The sequence below is a fragment of the Saccostrea echinata genome, unplaced genomic scaffold (genome assembly GCF_033153115.1).
Source record: "Saccostrea echinata isolate AGI-Se365-2 ecotype Australia unplaced genomic scaffold, CSIRO_AGI_Sech_v1 ptg000030l, whole genome shotgun sequence".
In the NCBI taxonomy this organism is placed as follows: Eukaryota; Metazoa; Mollusca; class Bivalvia; order Ostreida; family Ostreidae; genus Saccostrea; species Saccostrea echinata.
In genome coordinates this window covers 33,309,849-33,326,465 of record NW_026889779.1, presented here as the reverse complement: position 1 = coordinate 33,326,465, position 16,617 = coordinate 33,309,849, and the positions used below count along the sequence as shown (strand labels likewise).

At 34.2% G+C, this 16,617-nt stretch overlaps 1 protein-coding gene across 1 annotated transcript in view; it reads right to left on the bottom strand.

The window, feature by feature from the left end:
- LOC133197055 (uncharacterized) overlaps positions 1 to 16,125 on the bottom strand; it is a 35,481-nt gene extending 19,356 nt beyond the window's left edge. The window contains exons 1-16 of the mRNA XM_061332895.1: positions 16,065 to 16,125; positions 15,705 to 15,731; positions 14,911 to 15,495; positions 14,773 to 14,787; positions 14,580 to 14,666; positions 14,186 to 14,320; positions 13,757 to 13,864; positions 13,448 to 13,564; positions 9,798 to 9,917; positions 9,337 to 9,462; positions 8,067 to 8,174; positions 4,095 to 4,229; positions 1,930 to 2,037; positions 1,576 to 1,701; positions 294 to 401; positions 20 to 145 (exon numbers count right to left, since the gene is read on the bottom strand). Of these exons, the coding sequence (XP_061188879.1) occupies positions 20 to 145; positions 294 to 401; positions 1,576 to 1,701; positions 1,930 to 2,037; positions 4,095 to 4,229; positions 8,067 to 8,174; positions 9,337 to 9,462; positions 9,798 to 9,917; positions 13,448 to 13,564; positions 13,757 to 13,864; positions 14,186 to 14,320; positions 14,580 to 14,666; positions 14,773 to 14,787; positions 14,911 to 15,495; positions 15,705 to 15,731; positions 16,065 to 16,125 (2,092 nt within the window). The remainder of the gene's footprint in view (positions 1 to 19; positions 146 to 293; positions 402 to 1,575; positions 1,702 to 1,929; positions 2,038 to 4,094; positions 4,230 to 8,066; positions 8,175 to 9,336; positions 9,463 to 9,797; positions 9,918 to 13,447; positions 13,565 to 13,756; positions 13,865 to 14,185; positions 14,321 to 14,579; positions 14,667 to 14,772; positions 14,788 to 14,910; positions 15,496 to 15,704; positions 15,732 to 16,064) is intronic.
- Positions 16,126 to 16,617: the final 492 nt, after the last annotated feature.

Below are 16,617 nucleotides of genomic sequence, written 5' to 3'. Positions count from 1 at the left end.
AAATCCGATAAAAGCTTACCAAACGGAGCCGATTCTACAGCCGCATTCCCCGATCTGGGGTCACGAACGCACCGAACCGTGACACAGTCATCTTTGTCCACCCAAGTGGATCCGATTTCGTAGCAGGTATGTTTATACTCACATACTAGGAAAAAATATGAGTCTTATAATAAATTTTCATCGCCAAATTATATTTAGAGACTGATAAATGAAATAAATGTGATGGGATACTACAAAGAGTATACTGAAGAAAATTAAAGGCAAATTTCATCTGAAACAAATTTAATGTCCACCTTCAAGTCTCAGTATACGATCCTCATAACATTGGTAACGTAGACAGCTGTTCTCTATCTGTTTGGTGGCATTCTCAAGGTAACATTGTCCACTTTCATCTACACACCCTAAATGTAAAGAAATTGATGATAACTTAGCAGTTAAATATATTTTTAGGGATAGTAAAACTCTATGATATTTGTCATTTAAAGAACGGTTTTGTTGTATGATGGATATTGCAGACATGCACTCTTAAGCATGTCCGTATTGGTTTGCTCCTGTTTATCAGTAGGTCGGTAGACCAATTGTTGTTTGATCAATTTCTTGAGAATCTTGTGCCTTACAAACTTCAATACTGTCCCATTGACGCCAATTTAAGAGGAAATGATCCCTATTGATTTTGAAGGGCAGCGTCAAATTACTCTTGACGTGAGAATATATTGTCTCTCACTTTTTTTGAGAGACTACACACTTGGTACATGTAAATTGATTTCTCTTAAGAAATAAACGACTCTCCGTAATTTTAAGATCACAAGGTCATAGGTCAAGGGACGTAGAAAAATACTCAATATCTTGAGAACCCTTTGCTCGAAGGATATAAAATTTATAGACTTGCATCCCCTACAGGGTCAAACTACTTGAGATATCAAAAGATATTGTCCACTCAATATTTTGAGAATGATTTGTTTAACATTGAACTTGGTACACTTGTACCCCTAAACAAATGGATGATCGCTATTGATTTAGGTCATAGGGTCAAAGGTCAAGGGTCCTACTGGACATAAGAGGATATCAACCGCTCAATATTTTGAGAACTCTCTGTTTGACAGGAATCAAATTTTGTACCCCGTAAAGGAATTAAAAAACTCCCGTTATTTTTAGGGTCAAAGGTTAAGGGTCAAACTAATCTAGATATAGGAAAATATTGACCATTCATTTTAAGATACCTTTTGCTTGACAGACATCAACCATTGTACACTGGTTTTTCCCTAGAAATTGATGACCCTTGTAGATATTGAGGTCACGCCTTTCTTTTTTATAAACCCCGAAGTTTAAAACGATTTAAAAGTGATATAACCCTGAAGTTTAAAACGATTCAAAGTGATATAACTTATCTCACCTTTAAATCGTTTTAAACTTCAGGGATAACTAGTATAAAAAAAGAAACGCATGACCTCAAAATCCATTAAATATGATTTTTTTCTTATTTTAAAGATGTTGGTTTTACGATTTATCATACTTCCCTACGCTTTTGTAGCTTTGTACATAAAAATCTTGTTCTAGGTTTCCTTGCAGTCTTACCAATGTCGGTCCTTAGTATGACTGGGAACAATCCAGAGGGGCCCCCATTACATTTGAGTCGCTGGCAAGAGACGTCATCAATCCACTGAGCGCCTATGTCGTAACACCGCCCCTTGTATGAACACTCTATGAAGCAAAAACCGTGCAGTTTAAAATTTTTAGTTCAAATATAAATTTCAAGATATAGATTTCAAGTTGTGGATTTCAAAAATTGATATATTTTTAATATTACAATCCCCATAAATAAACCCTCCCAGATATATGCTGTCAGAATTTACAAAAATAGCAAAGTTGAATAATTTAAATATACAACAGGAAAAGATTAAGGCAGCTTTTATTTCAGAATTAACTCACTAGCGGCGATAGGTTCCAGATGTCCTCTAGCATCACACTGATAGGTGTTACATTTCTCCTTAACAGTCTGACCGACCTTGACACAGTTTCCATTGAAATCGTGACAGTCTGAAAAACAAGATACCTTACTTACCAGAGTCAAATAAAGGGACACTATGCGAAAACTTCACCTTTTAAAGGGTAATGGAAATGGATCGCAATTCGGCAAAATAAAACTAAAGAAAAAAACGCATCGAAATATATGCAGAATTAATGGAGTTATCGTCCTTTGAAAGTGCCTATTTTCACCTGTTTTGAAAATCCAATCAATCAGAATTTGATGCGGATTTTTTCCTTGGATTTATTTCACCGTAGTCTTTAATATATAAAAGAATTGTGAGCCATTTTCATTATCCTTATTCTTTGTTTGCTTTTGTTGAAAGTAAAATGTATCTTACAACTTTTGAGGAAGTGTAAATAAAATTTCGAGAGAAAGAATCAGGGATGACTCATGTGACCTATTGCTATCCGTTCTCGTCCGTCGGCTTGCGTCGTGTGTTAACATTTGAACATTTTTAGCTTTTTCTTTGAAACCGCTTAACCAATTTCAACCAAATTTTGCATATAGCATCTATGGGTGAAGGGGAACAAAAATTGTGAATTTCATGGTCCCTTCCCCCCTGGGGCCTGAGGGGTGGGGCTAAAACCACCAAAAATAATGCAATCTTTAAAAATCTTCTTCTTTACTCCTGGACATCAAGCAGTCAAACTGTTGAAATCATTGAAATAAGCATTGAGCCCTCTACCAAAATTGTGAAATTCATGGCCCCAGGGTCAGGGGTTCTGGCCCCAGAGCGGGGCTCTATTGATTTTATAGTGAAAAATGCATTAATTCTTCTTCTCTGCTACTGGAGATTATTTAAACAAACTGAGTGCATGATTATGATAGGCAAGGATGCCTCTTCCAAAATTTTAAATATATGGCCTCAGTTTTTGGGGTTCTTGAGGAGGGGGGGGGGGGTTCTATTGATTATATAGTGAAAAAGCATTAATTCTATTAATTAATCATTAATTAATCCTGTCTGCTCCTTATTGTTGAGCTGATAAATAAATTGCTTAGCTATGATGAAAATTGGAGCTTCGAACAGAATTTTTAAATCTTGTGATCCTAGGGTCAGGAGGTCTGGCATAACGAGGGGAGGGGGGGGGGGGCTTTTGATAATATAGTGGAAAAGTGTTAATTCTTTGAAGTCCATAGTTATGATGATGAGGGTAACTCATCCAAATTTGTAAATTTCTTGACCCTTGGTCTTGAATTCTGGTGTTAGGGTAAGGCTTTGTTGAATCTGTAGTGAAAATGCATTGTACCTGTGAAATTCTTCTCTGCTTCTGGGCATATCGGAAGCAAACTAGTAAAAGTTTGAATGATATAAGTAAGCGTATTTCTACCAGATTTTTGAACATCTGGACCATTTGTCTAAGCATTCTGGTCCTGGGCAGGGCTCCATTAATTTGTATTCTACTGAGAGAAGTTATTCCCCTTTTCCATTCACCTTTGATAATTAATCACTGTAAATAATGTATTTGAAAGGTTAATAGAATAAGATAATTATGCAAGAATGTTTATCGTATAATTCAAAAAGTACTTTCTTAGTTTTAATAATCAGTTAGATCTGTAAGTAATAGATAAATAAAAATGAGATAAAATAACTTATCTTATTAAAAGTTCTTCAAAGACCATAAGAGAGGTCAAGGCTAGAGGTCTTGATATGGGTTTAAAAATAGTACAGAAGCACTAATACTTTGTTAATAGTCTGCATGGTAATAGTGTTAAGTGGGGGACAGATTAGATCTTAATTTAAGTGTTTAAATGAGTTGAAACTGAATACGAGACTATTTATTTTGTTGATCCTGATCTTCCTACTTCTCTTGCTTTAGGGCAACAAAGCTTCATCTATCAGTGTATTTAACTTCTAAATTGTTGTATTATACTCAGGTGACCGTTAAGGCCCTTGGGCCTCTTGTTGTATATGGAAAATTTCAGGTTTATGTCCAACTTGAAGCAATTTTTCAAGGGCGAAAATAATTTACCCGCAACTAAAAGCAAAATCTACATAATAACATAACAATGTATATGGTAAACAATTATACAGCTTTACAAATATAAAGTAGTATTTAAGTCTTACCTTGCTCCTTCTGAACGTAGGCCGATGGGCTGCCGTCTTCAGCCGTTTCAGACAAACACACGTAGTTTGTACATTTATCTCCCGGAGTCTTCCAGGTCTCATTGACGGCTTTACACAAGCCACCAAACTCACACCCTAAACAAGACAATGAGAAAAGCAGGGTTAAATCAATTAACAAGGCTTGAATTTACAACCTGGAGAGGAAATACGAGAGAATCAAGCCACCGAACTCACATCCTGAACAAGAAAAATACGAAAAGCAGGTTTAAATCAATTAACAAGGACTGAATTGACAACATGGAGAGGAAATACAAGAGAATCAAGCCACCGAACTCACATCCTGAACAAGAAAATACGAAAAGCAGGATTATATCAATTAATAGGGCTTGAAATGACAACATGGAGAGGACTCACATCCTGAACAAGAAAAATAAGAAAAGCAAGGTTTAAATCAATTAACAAGGACTGAAATGAAAACCTGAACCGGAAAAACGGGAGAATTAAGTTTATTTTTAAACTGCCTTACAAAAGTCGATATACGTAGATCCCGAACAGATAATAAAATGCAGGTTTAAGTCAAGCATACTAGGGACTAAACTTACTATATGAACATGAAATTAGAAGAAATCATGTTAATTCCAATTTATTTGAAATGCAATTAGCTTTGCGATAGGAGCAAATTACGAACAGTGTATATCTTGCTAATATGTAGCAGAGTATCTTACTTTTTTTCATTACTGGGGTAACCAGGGGTCTGTATTGTTTGCCCTGTTCACGGATCATAATCTACAGATTGATGTTCATTAATATATATATATATATATATATATATATATATATATATATATATATATATATATATATATATATATATATATATATATATATATTGTAACCACCTATCATGTATATCAGCAAGTTGACAATCTGATCACTGCTAGGATACATATCGTTCACTATTGTTCTTCTATGGATGTAAAGATACAGAATTCCATCCTGGTCGACACATTTAAATAGCAATCTTACTTCTATTCCTTTCATTACTGTCAGAATCCTGGAAAAAAAATATGTCTGGCTGCCACAAAATAAACATGTTCCGATAGAAGAATACTACAATTTCTTAATTGGAACTTAACGCAATTCTTTAGGGCACATCAGCTAGGCCATCTCGAAAATCTTGGAATTCTGGGACATAAATGTCAAAATACTAGAGGAAAACCTAATGCAACAAATGACCCCCTTTGAATTTGTAGACAATAAAAATAATAATAGGATCAGAAACTTCACTTCGTTCCCATATGGTTGTAATGACCTAACCAAAAATGTAACAATATTTTTAAGCTCACAGTGTGCAACGTAACTGTGATTAGATTTTAAACAGTACACCTAGATGTAAGCGTAGTTATGGACATCTATCAACAATAAACAAAATATTAACAAAGTTTTGGATTCGCTGTTATCATTTGTCAAAAACAATTTAGATTGCACCAAATTTGCTTAAACCTATTCTACATTGTATATTCCCTTGGAATATTTAAATAGACAATTCAAGGAAGCTGATACAAGCCCACACTTTGATTCTTCGACGTCAGACTATAGGCTAGTGATTATGGATGCTGCCCAACACAGGCTTTTGAAACTGTCACATGCACGTGTTAAGTTAGTTCCGAATCAACTCGTCGGTTCCTTCAGCTTAAATTTGCCAAAAAGGTACAGATACTATAACTGTTAGTGACATTTTTAATCACAAAAATGTTCAGTCTTGTATTCCGTCATATTCTAAGACGTAGTCTACTTTGCATTTTATAGATATATAGTCCAAGGCCCGAGTAAGGCATTCAATCTTTTGTGTTATTACATACTCTTCAGTGTTGAGTGTATTACACAAAGTCCACATAAGTGTTCTTCTATTCATTGTAGTTTGGCTGGTAATGTAAAAATGGTAAGACGGTCTAAAAGAATTAGTTTAAAAGGTCTTAAGTTCAGGAAGGCCCTACCTTTCAACTGGCGTTAGAACTACATTTTTCTATGATATGCTAGACGGTGAGCTAAATAAAAAGGAGAAGACCTGTAAGAATTGATAAAGAGTTTAAGAATTATATCTAACAATCGCAATAGAAAATTCAAAAGCAAATTACATCGTCTTTGCTTATAATGGCTCTTCAGTACAACTGCATTTTCTAAGAAATTGGTTCTTAATCCATTTGGTATTCGGTTCATAAAATGCTCAAAGAAGCCTCTGACTTTACTCCTCGCCAAAATATTTTTCATCTGAGAAGAAACTTCTGACGTTTTTGTTGCAACATATTGTGTTGTAAATCAGATGTGACTCTCGAAAATTCAAAACTGTTGATGAAATGAAGAAGGGAATCTTCTGTGCTATGCTGGCTTTCAACTAAACATTTCGATATATCAACAGCGTTTTATAAATTAACAATGGTCATGTTTATTCATATGTCGACTGCATATATTCCAGTTAACTCGAGATTAGAAAAGCACCACAGATTCTACAACTATTATATACTATATTCTGAATATATGACAAGCGGGATGGCTTTAGTTTTTTCATCGTCAACTTTCCTTTGCCTAAATCACCTGCATATGATGATTACGCCTCCCAACTCATTTGGTACACAACAATAATGTTCTAAGTATAATCATTTTTTAAAACGAGGCAAGCTCTTGACGAATAATGTGAATTTTTGGTGCATACATAGTTTCATCTATCTCGTTTAGAGTCAGCATATCGCTATTGATTTAATAATATAATTTAACCTATCGCTGTTTTGTCCTATGTTTGATATTATTCCCTTGAATTGTTAGCCCATAGTTTCTGAAGCATTTCCTCAGAGGATAACTCTGTTAACCTGATCAATTTAGAGAGCCTGATTCTACCTGTCGACAGGGGGTTTATTCTAGCTCTCTGATCCCACCTGTCGACAGGGGGTTTCTCCTAGCTATCTGATCCTACCTGTCGACAGGGGATTTCTCCTAGCTCTCTGATCCCACCTGTCGACAGAGGGTTTCTCCTAGCTCTTTGATCCCACCTGTCGACAGGGGGTTTCTCCTAGCTCTCTGATCCCACCTGTCGACAGGGGGTTTCTCCTAGCTCTCTGATCCTTCCTGTCGACAGGGGGTTTCTCCTAGCTCTCTGATCCCACCGGTCGACAGGGTGTTTCTCCTAGCTCTCTGATCCCACCTGTCGACAGAGGGTTTCTCCTAGCTCTTTGATCCCACCTGTCGACAGGGGATTTCTCCTAGCTCTCTGATCCTCCTGTCAACAGGGGGTTTCTCCTAGCTCTCTGATCCCACCTGTCGACAGGGGGTTTCTCCTAGCTCTTTGATCCTACCTGTCGACAGGGGGTTTCTCCTAGCTCTCTGATCCAACCTGTGGACAGGGGGTTTCTCCTAGCTATCTGATTCTACCTGTCGACAGGGGGTTTCTCCTAGCTATCTGATCCTACCTGTCGACAGGGGGTTTCTCCTAGCTCTCTGATCCTACCTGTCGACAGGGGATTTCTCCTAGCTATCTGATCCCACCTGTCGACAGGGGGTTTCTCCTAGTTCTCTGATCCCACCTGTCGACAGGGGGTTTCTCCTAGCTCTCTGATCCTACCTGTCGACAGGGGGTTTCTCCTAGCTATCTGATCCCACCTGTCGACAGGGGGTTTCTCCTAGCTCTCTGATTCCACCTGTCGACAGGGGGTTTCTCCTAGCTCTCTGATCCTACCTGCAGTGTTTCTGTTCGGTCCCTGAACTGTGTTCTTAACAGGATTTATAAGATAAACATGTATCACTTAACGTTAACTTAACCTTTGACTTGTAATTAATACATGTACATTCCTTAACACTCAAATGCGTTACATGCAACCAATGAATTGTATCATTAAATCCGCTTTTTATTACAGTACTGTATTTTATTAGATTACTGTATTTGATTCAGCTCTCAGAACTTATATTGTTATATCTTACCAACAGAGAGTACCTCCAAGTCCCCCTTTTTGTTGCAGACGTATTTGATGCAGCCATCAACGCTTATTTCTGTTCCCTTCTTCACACAACCATTGTCAGCCTGACAGCCTTAAAGATATACATATGAAGCATAACCTCGTGTAAAAGGCCTCAAACCTTTTTATATAATTCATTTATATTAGGGATGGCAATCGATTACAGAATTGTTAATCGGTTAACCGCAAGACGTTCCGACCGATTAACCGGTTAATCGTGTCAAAATACACATTTTCTTGACTTTTTTTTCAAGTAGCTCTACTCGTAGTAAGATGTTAGAAACAATCTGTTTATCTTGATTAGGAAACTACAGGTACATATATTTTATTTCAATTTCAATAGATAAGAAAAAAATAAAATAAAAAAAACCCATGAAACATGCCTGAGAAATCAGACGTTGATAATTTTTAGTGCAGATGTCACACATTCTGTATTGTCGCCATAATCAAAACTAAGTCTGAACTTTCACTTAATATACAATGTTTGTCTAATAATATAATTTGATAGATAACTGCAAAAGATAGACATAATGATTCACAGTGCTCAACGGTGATTTATTTAACATCATTAAAGAATTACAGGACAGTCGGGGTAACTGTTTGTACACTAATTAACACTTCACAAACTGACCAATTACCCTGCGATTTCAATCAGGAGAGTCGCCCGCGTGGCGCAGTGGTTAGAGTGTCTGCTCTAGAGTCGCGAAGTAAGGAGTTGATCCTTACGTCGCGGGTTCGAATCCCACTGTGGGACGTGGAGACCGGTCCTTCGGATGAGACCGTATAAACCGATGCCCCGTGTCGCAGTAGGTGCTGGCACGAAAAAGACCCCTCACTGCTCAATGGCCGTAAGTGCCGAGTATAGGACAAAATTTGCAGCTCTCCACCGGCAAGTGGTGGCGTCTCCATATGAGTGAAAAATTCTCGAGAGGGACGTTAAACAACATACAATCAATCAATCAATCAGGAGAACAATAGCTACCTCCAAATCAGCTTAAATAGATATGTGAAAACGCTAAATTATCAAACGTTTATGTAAAAGTTTCATTTTAAAAAACGAATTGTAAGAAAATTGCGTTCAAATTTACATATATTTTTTTTTTCCGACTAACCGATTACAAATTTTCTAACCGATTACCATCGTTCCCACCGAGTAATCGGTTAACCGGTTGCAAATTGCCATCCCTAATATATATATTACAAGGATAGTGAATAAGACAAATATTTATAGTTACCCATCGACTGCTCCCTGATTACAACTCTTTGTTGTTTCTTGTTGTAATTACATCTGTATCGAATACACAGGTCTTTGTTTACCCAAACATCACCCACAGCGCGACATTTGCCGTTATCATTGCATCCTGATTTTGAAAAAGAACAAATTCAGCATACATTTATACACATGTAAGTCAAAATCATTTTTATTTTTATTTTTTTTTCAAAAATCTATATAAGACAAAAATAAATGGATAAATAAATTAATTAAAAGATAAAATCAAATCAAATCAAATCATTTTAACCGTCAGACTCATTATTGCATGTTGAGTTAAATAAACGATATTTCATGAAATAAAAAAAAAGATTAATGCTTTGAAATTTAGATATATGTTGTAGTTATAATATATGTTTTCTGAATATGTTACTAATAAACTGTGAATAATATATATAGTAGAGATAGACATGGTATCATCTGAACCTTGTGATTGTAGAATGAAGTCGTATCCCAGGGAAACATCGTCATAGGAACAGACCAACTGGTTACAGTCTTCCATAACAGTGGCCCCAAGGTTATAACATCCCCCATTGTAAGCACAGCCTATCAATATAAAAAACTCTATAATTAGGATTAGCGTTCAAAACTTTAAAAAATTTAAGAGCAGAAGAATATAACAAAAAGCATTTTAGACATATAACCAAGGCACGATATGATAAACTTGTATCCTATGATATAGCACTCCCGATTTTAACACTGTGGAAAAAAAAATAAACGTTATATTGTGTTAGTACAATCACTGTAAGGTACTGAGACAGTGTGGTATAATTGGACTGTGATGACATAAGGACTGTGAAAACTAAGAATGAGAAGTGAATTACATACAAACTGCAACAGTGTTCCTTGTCACCTCAAAGATTATATAGATTGCCTTCCTTCTAAAATCTGACATATATTACGATGTAACATCTTCCATTAAGCAAAGGACCCTTACTTCTTCATGGCACCTGATCCTGATGTTTTTGAAAGTCCATGTTTTCTCTGCTTCCTATTTGTGCTGTTTAAATGGACTTTGACTTTAAGGTTGAATACTGTTCGTTATCTCCATATTTCATCTTGTAATCTATACACGGACATTAGCAGCATTAGCAGGTAATTGAAAAGAACATGTAGATGTCACAAACTCATTAAGACCCCCATTGGTTATTCAATAATAGCCGATTTTATATCGACGGTCCATTGAAAACCAAGCAAAAGATACTAAGTGTATAATGTTTTTAAAAGCAAGATATATTATCAGCAAATATTTTACACAAAAAGGAAGGAATCCTGAGTCATTACCGATCACTGTTTCTCCACATTGCTTTTCACTGAAAGCATCTTCGATTTGAATTCCTCGATAAAGAAAAACCCATTTCAATACTTCTTTATAAATGACAGACTAATGATAGTACAACAAAATGAGAGGACAAGTAATAATTTTGTTCTAGTGTTACAACTAAGAATGATAAATATGGTAATTTTCCTCATTTAATCATTTCAATATTATTAAGAGTGTGTATACGGTAAAACCGTGCAAAATCTCATTAAAGTGTAATAAAATAAAATAATTTTTTTTTAATTGACTCTAGGTGATCTTTGATTAAATTTGTTTATGATGATCAAAAGTAGTGTAAAATTTTGAACCATATCCATCCACTTTTAGTAACAACATACTTTAATATTTTATTTATTTACCATTAGTTTAGTTGATTTTTTAATTCAGCTGAAAAATTTCAATTGAAATCACTAATATTTTTGTAAAGATATCTTTTAAAAATATCAAACTCTTTTTCCTGTCAATGACATACTTGGTCAAGCTCATTTTCATTTCACGTGATCTTTTTTTTGCACTTTTCCTGGTAGTTTGCAAGGTGTCGGTTTTTTCAAGTAAGCATTGTCAGTAAAGTACAATAGAAAAGTCATTTCAGAGATTATAACAATTTATTCTTGTACAGTATTTGTAAAGATTATGTCTATGTTTAAGGCTCATGGCGGATGTGACTGGTCGACAGGGGATGCTTTCTCTTCCTATGCACCTGATCCAACATCTGGTATTTCTGGGTTTTTTGTTTTATGTCCTGATTACAGATTTGAATTGTTTATTTTTTTTATCTTTTTTATTTTACCCAAACGTAAGCGTTTGCTGGGTAAATGATTACTTAGCCATTTGTAATGATTTCAAAATGTTCATTTTAAAGTAGTTTTTAAAAAAATAAATAAAAAGATTTTCATTGAATAAAAATTGGAGAAATTATGGAAAATATAGAAATAAACAGATATTTAATAAAACGATCTTACTATAAAAATTGCGTTTTGTTGATGGAAAGTTATAAAATCATTGTATTTATGTTTCTTTATTTCAATGTCAATTTAAGTATTAATCCTCATGTTTTCAACTCAAACGACGAAAAGATGTTTTGGAAAACAAAGAGTACAAGATTGACCATCTGATAACCAGATTTTTTTTATGCAAAAGCTATATCTGATAATTATACATAATTTTCCCGGAGCACACAGTGGGTGTGGCCAGTCGACAGGAAATGCTTACTCCTTCATGCACCTGATTACACCTCTGATGTTTTTAGAGGTCCGTGTTTTTGCTGGTTCCAATAAGTATTGTTTCAATTGACCCTTAAGCTCGATTACTGTTTGTTATCTCCATATTCCATATTTCATGTATATATTTAGTAGAAAGGCCAGCTTTGCTTCGTGTTTGCTAAAACAAAATTTACTTGCAAATGGATGAAAATTTGAATACAAACGAGAAAATTCGGAAACTGGCAATTTTTTTACCGTCCCATTAATCCTTTGTATCTTATCACTTTGGATCGCTACTTATTTAATAACAGGAATGAAAATAGGTATTTGATTATGAATTACTGCCTCACTTTAAGCAAACCATAGATTGTAGCCTATATCTTGTCTTTTTAAAGTTCTAGCATATGAAACTGTTATCTATCTTTTATGTTCATGTTTTAAAAATAACAGCCCTTAACATTGCGAAAAAAAAATTCTTGTTATTTGTGAAATTTAATTAACAGATAGCAATTAAGTAAAAAGGTTATATACAGGCCATCAGAGTTATTGTCCTTGACAAGCACTTTCTAGTGAGTGGAAATAGGAAAGACACAAAAGTTTCCCCATTTTCATTACATATGTAATCTATAAAATTTCTTGATTTTTAATTCATAATCTTCTGTTACTTACGATGAAATAATAACCAGTAAATGTTCATTTGAGTGCACACTTAAATGCAATGCATATGATTCTTCTGAAAGATAATTCTTTCATTCAATTTCGTGTGTGTAAAAGTTTCACAGTTTTGGATTGTGAATTTGAGAAGAAAAAAATCAGAGGTAATGTTTATCTTATATATATACATCTGAATGTTACCACGGACTAGCTCTCCTGTTTTGAATTATAACAGCTGCTGAAAACAGGGATGAGCCCAAAAACAATAGAGCTGAGAAGAGGGGAGACAAGCAAGACAAAAATGTCAAAATAGTTCAATGCAATGAGATAATGATTATAGGTGGGATAAACGGATTTGAAAAAAAAAAATGATTTCCATTGTACTCAGTAATTTTTAAAACTTTTTAAAACATACTAAATTGTTTTAAAATGCATTTTATTCCTCTGTTTATTAAATATGTAAATGACCTACCTCTTTAGCTTTTTAAAATACACAGCCGTATGTCATTTCAATGTTTAATAAAGTGCCAACATCCATTTCATTCATATTACTATAGTTTATCAAATCAAAGCATTACTTCGTGTGATACAGATATTTCAGTCTTTCATTTCTTGTACGAAGTGAAATACAACATGTATTAGCAAAATGACATATTTTCTGAGTTATCTTTCCCTTAGAGAGTTTAAAAATTTTATTTAAAAATATTGCAATTGATAAAAAAATATTTTTACAAGAATATATGTTCATACTTCAACTTATTTAAAATTTGCATTCATTATGACATCAAAAAGTAGTTATGGCGTCAGAAAATGACGTTAAATTAAACAAATTTATTAAATTTCAGAGGAATGCATTCACAATCCTGTATTGACTGTAAGACAAATTTTAGTATTCGTACCAGTGCGAATTGGTCTGAATTCCACCATGCCGTTGAACGCCTGACACTGATGGGTAACACAGTGCTCCGTATAGCTTCCACCGATTTCCACACACTTCCCATTTGGATCCAAACAATCTGCAAAAAGTGTATTTTTATGAGTCATGGCTTCTTTTTATCCAGTTACCAAATATCAAGTGGTAACTTAGTTTGTGAGAAAAATTTCTTTGAATATAAGGTATTTTAATTTTTTTTTATGAAATGTGAAAAAGCAAACAAAAGCAAGATCAAAACAAATGAACAAAACACGATTCGAACCATCTGACGTACCTTTTTGAATCATTTTATAAATTCCAGATTCACATTTAAAGGTCTCACAAACATTTTCTACTACAATTGCTGCTCCTTCCTCGATACACTTATCGTCGACCAGGCAACCTGACAATTTAAAGATATTAGTTTTTATTACTATTTCAAGTTTTAAAAAATGAGTAATATGACTTACAAGAAGTTGCCTGGGGAAATATGTGATAAAGCAATTTTTTAAATATATAAAAAAGTGATTTTTTCTTTCAGAGGAAACCGCTCTCTTACCGCAAATATATTTTAACACAGGTAAACAAATGTGTAGCAAAAGTTAAAAATTATATCCGACAGTAGTAAAATTAATATTTTTAACTTGCATTTTAATCAACACAATATGTTTCATTTTCGATAGTGTCATTACTATTTATGAATTAGATAATTTGCACACCATACCATCACTGACTTTTGAGACTCTGTAATGTTGACAGACGGCCTCCTGACAAGCACCGTCCTGGTAACATTTATACGTGTCACAGTCAATCTGTACCTGCTGGTTCCACGACAGGAATCGGCCTTTGTAGCAGCATCCTTAATGCATAAATTAACAAAAAGGTTTCATAAAACCTATTCAATTCTATCCTAGCCCTGGAAAACTGTTTTAATACATTTTCAGCAGCAAAAAGCTATAATTTATTTATTGAAAAAAGTAATAATATGTCACAGTGTAAAAGAATGTAATAGTTATAACTTGTCACAGTGTGAGAGAATATCAAAGTGATATTTTGTCGCAGTGTGAAAGAATATCAGAAGTGTTTGGCAAACTTTCTTATAAACCCTACTGTCGTACCATAGAATCCTACGTTTTGCCAGTCTCCATTGACACACTGTACCTTACGACATCGCTCCTTCTTCACCTCTTCTTCTTTACAATTCGCTGTAATAAATTTGATAAAATTATATATAATATATTTTATAAATTATTTGTACTTCTATGAAAACTGAAGATTTTTAGAATTGCAAGAAAGTAATGTAAAACTTACGTGGTTTTATAAAAGCTGAAAAAGAATTCAGAATTCATGTACATATATATGTCATTCTTTTTAACAACATTTGGTAAGATATCTGGTTTTCATATTGTAAATGTCTGTTCATATCTTGTTTATAATTTGGAAACTTACGGGTACACATTCTTTTGACAATGGTTTCCCTGAAAGGAATGAGATCATCATAGCGTTTCAGACGAACCAGTTTGTCGGGTTCTGAAACTATTGACTTCATCTCCTCTATGTTAATACTTTTGTCTGTTCCCACTGCGATTCCAAAAACATAGACCCCATTCTCCTTTAGTTTATTGGCATCCTGTATCGGATCACGGTCCACATTAGAGTTACCGTCTGTTATGATTACCGCCATATTCTGGACTTCCTCGCGATCACCATTTTTGTCCACGAACAAAGTGTCATGTGCCACGCGCAGAGCACCAGAAGTATTGGTGACACCCTTAGTGTAGACCAACTCGGCAATGTTGTTGAGAATTTCCATCCCGGGGTCATTTTTGTCAATGTGAGTGTTAAACAGGAACTCAACTACAGCTCTTTTGGAGAAGGTAAGAGCAGATACTCGGAGTGATGATACAAAATCTCCTTGTTTTAATGCTTCCGCCACAAATGACAACATTGTGGTGAATCTACGAGGGCCTATACTACCGGAGGCATCTATTATCAACCCTATATCCAGAGGTCCACATCTTGTTACATTGAAACCTAAGTGTAAGCAAGCCTTTACTTTAAAATATAATTTCATGACTATACTAGGAACCAGTATTTATTAACTATTCATGTACTAAATTTCATTTTTTTGCACCTTATACACTTTTTAATAGGACATGTGCAGAGCATAGAATTTTATTAATTGTTGTTAGCAATTAATTAATTAACCTTGAAACACACGCTAATTCTGACACAGAGCCTACCTACTGCCGATGGGTCATCTTCTAAATCTGTAAGAACAACAGAATAATGTAGAAGATGTTAAGATTGAAAAAAAGAATCGCCAGTTTACTGGATCGAAATTAATTATTTAAAAAATGGTTTAATTAAAAAGTGCAGCAAAATTTGATAGAATAAGCTAAAGCATATCTTTTACTTCAAAATAATCTACTTCAACTTTCATTAATCAAGAGCAATATAAATTTCTGGATTAATTATGAATCGCCAAGCTTTCATTACAACATCTGAGAAAAACAAAATAATCGATGATGTTTATCCTTGTTCATTAAACGACTGACTGACTTAAACATCCTGATCATTTGATCATTTTGCTTTATACTTACACGTCTGGGAGCTTCCGCAGGTGATAATGGCCGCCCATAGCAATAAGGATCCTACAATCATCTCAGTAATCGGAGACTGAAAAAAAAAATTTAAAATGCGACGGATTTTAACGAAATATATCAATATATAGAGAATTAGATTTTGAATTTAGAAATATTTTAAGCTTTATGCATGCAGCAAAATTCATCAAAACAAATGATGTTTTATTATTTAAATCTAGATTTAAGACAAAAAAATGTATTTAAGTGTGTGCCATTATGAAGCTAGAGAAAAATGTTAAACAATTGAAAATAGCATTACTATACTAAGGTACTTACTTTTCTACTTTTTTATTCGATATATTCAGCAATATTCTGTCTTGTACATAAAGTCTATAATCATTCTTAAGTAAGATAATGTAACACAGTATTTTGCTGCAGTATATATTTGCTACAGAGTATGAAAAACATATATTGTTTAGCGTTTGTTAACATCAAATGAATACATGAATTTTAGCAGTATGTTAGCTATTTGTTATAAACATATACTCTTTCTATAATTCAGAAATAATCA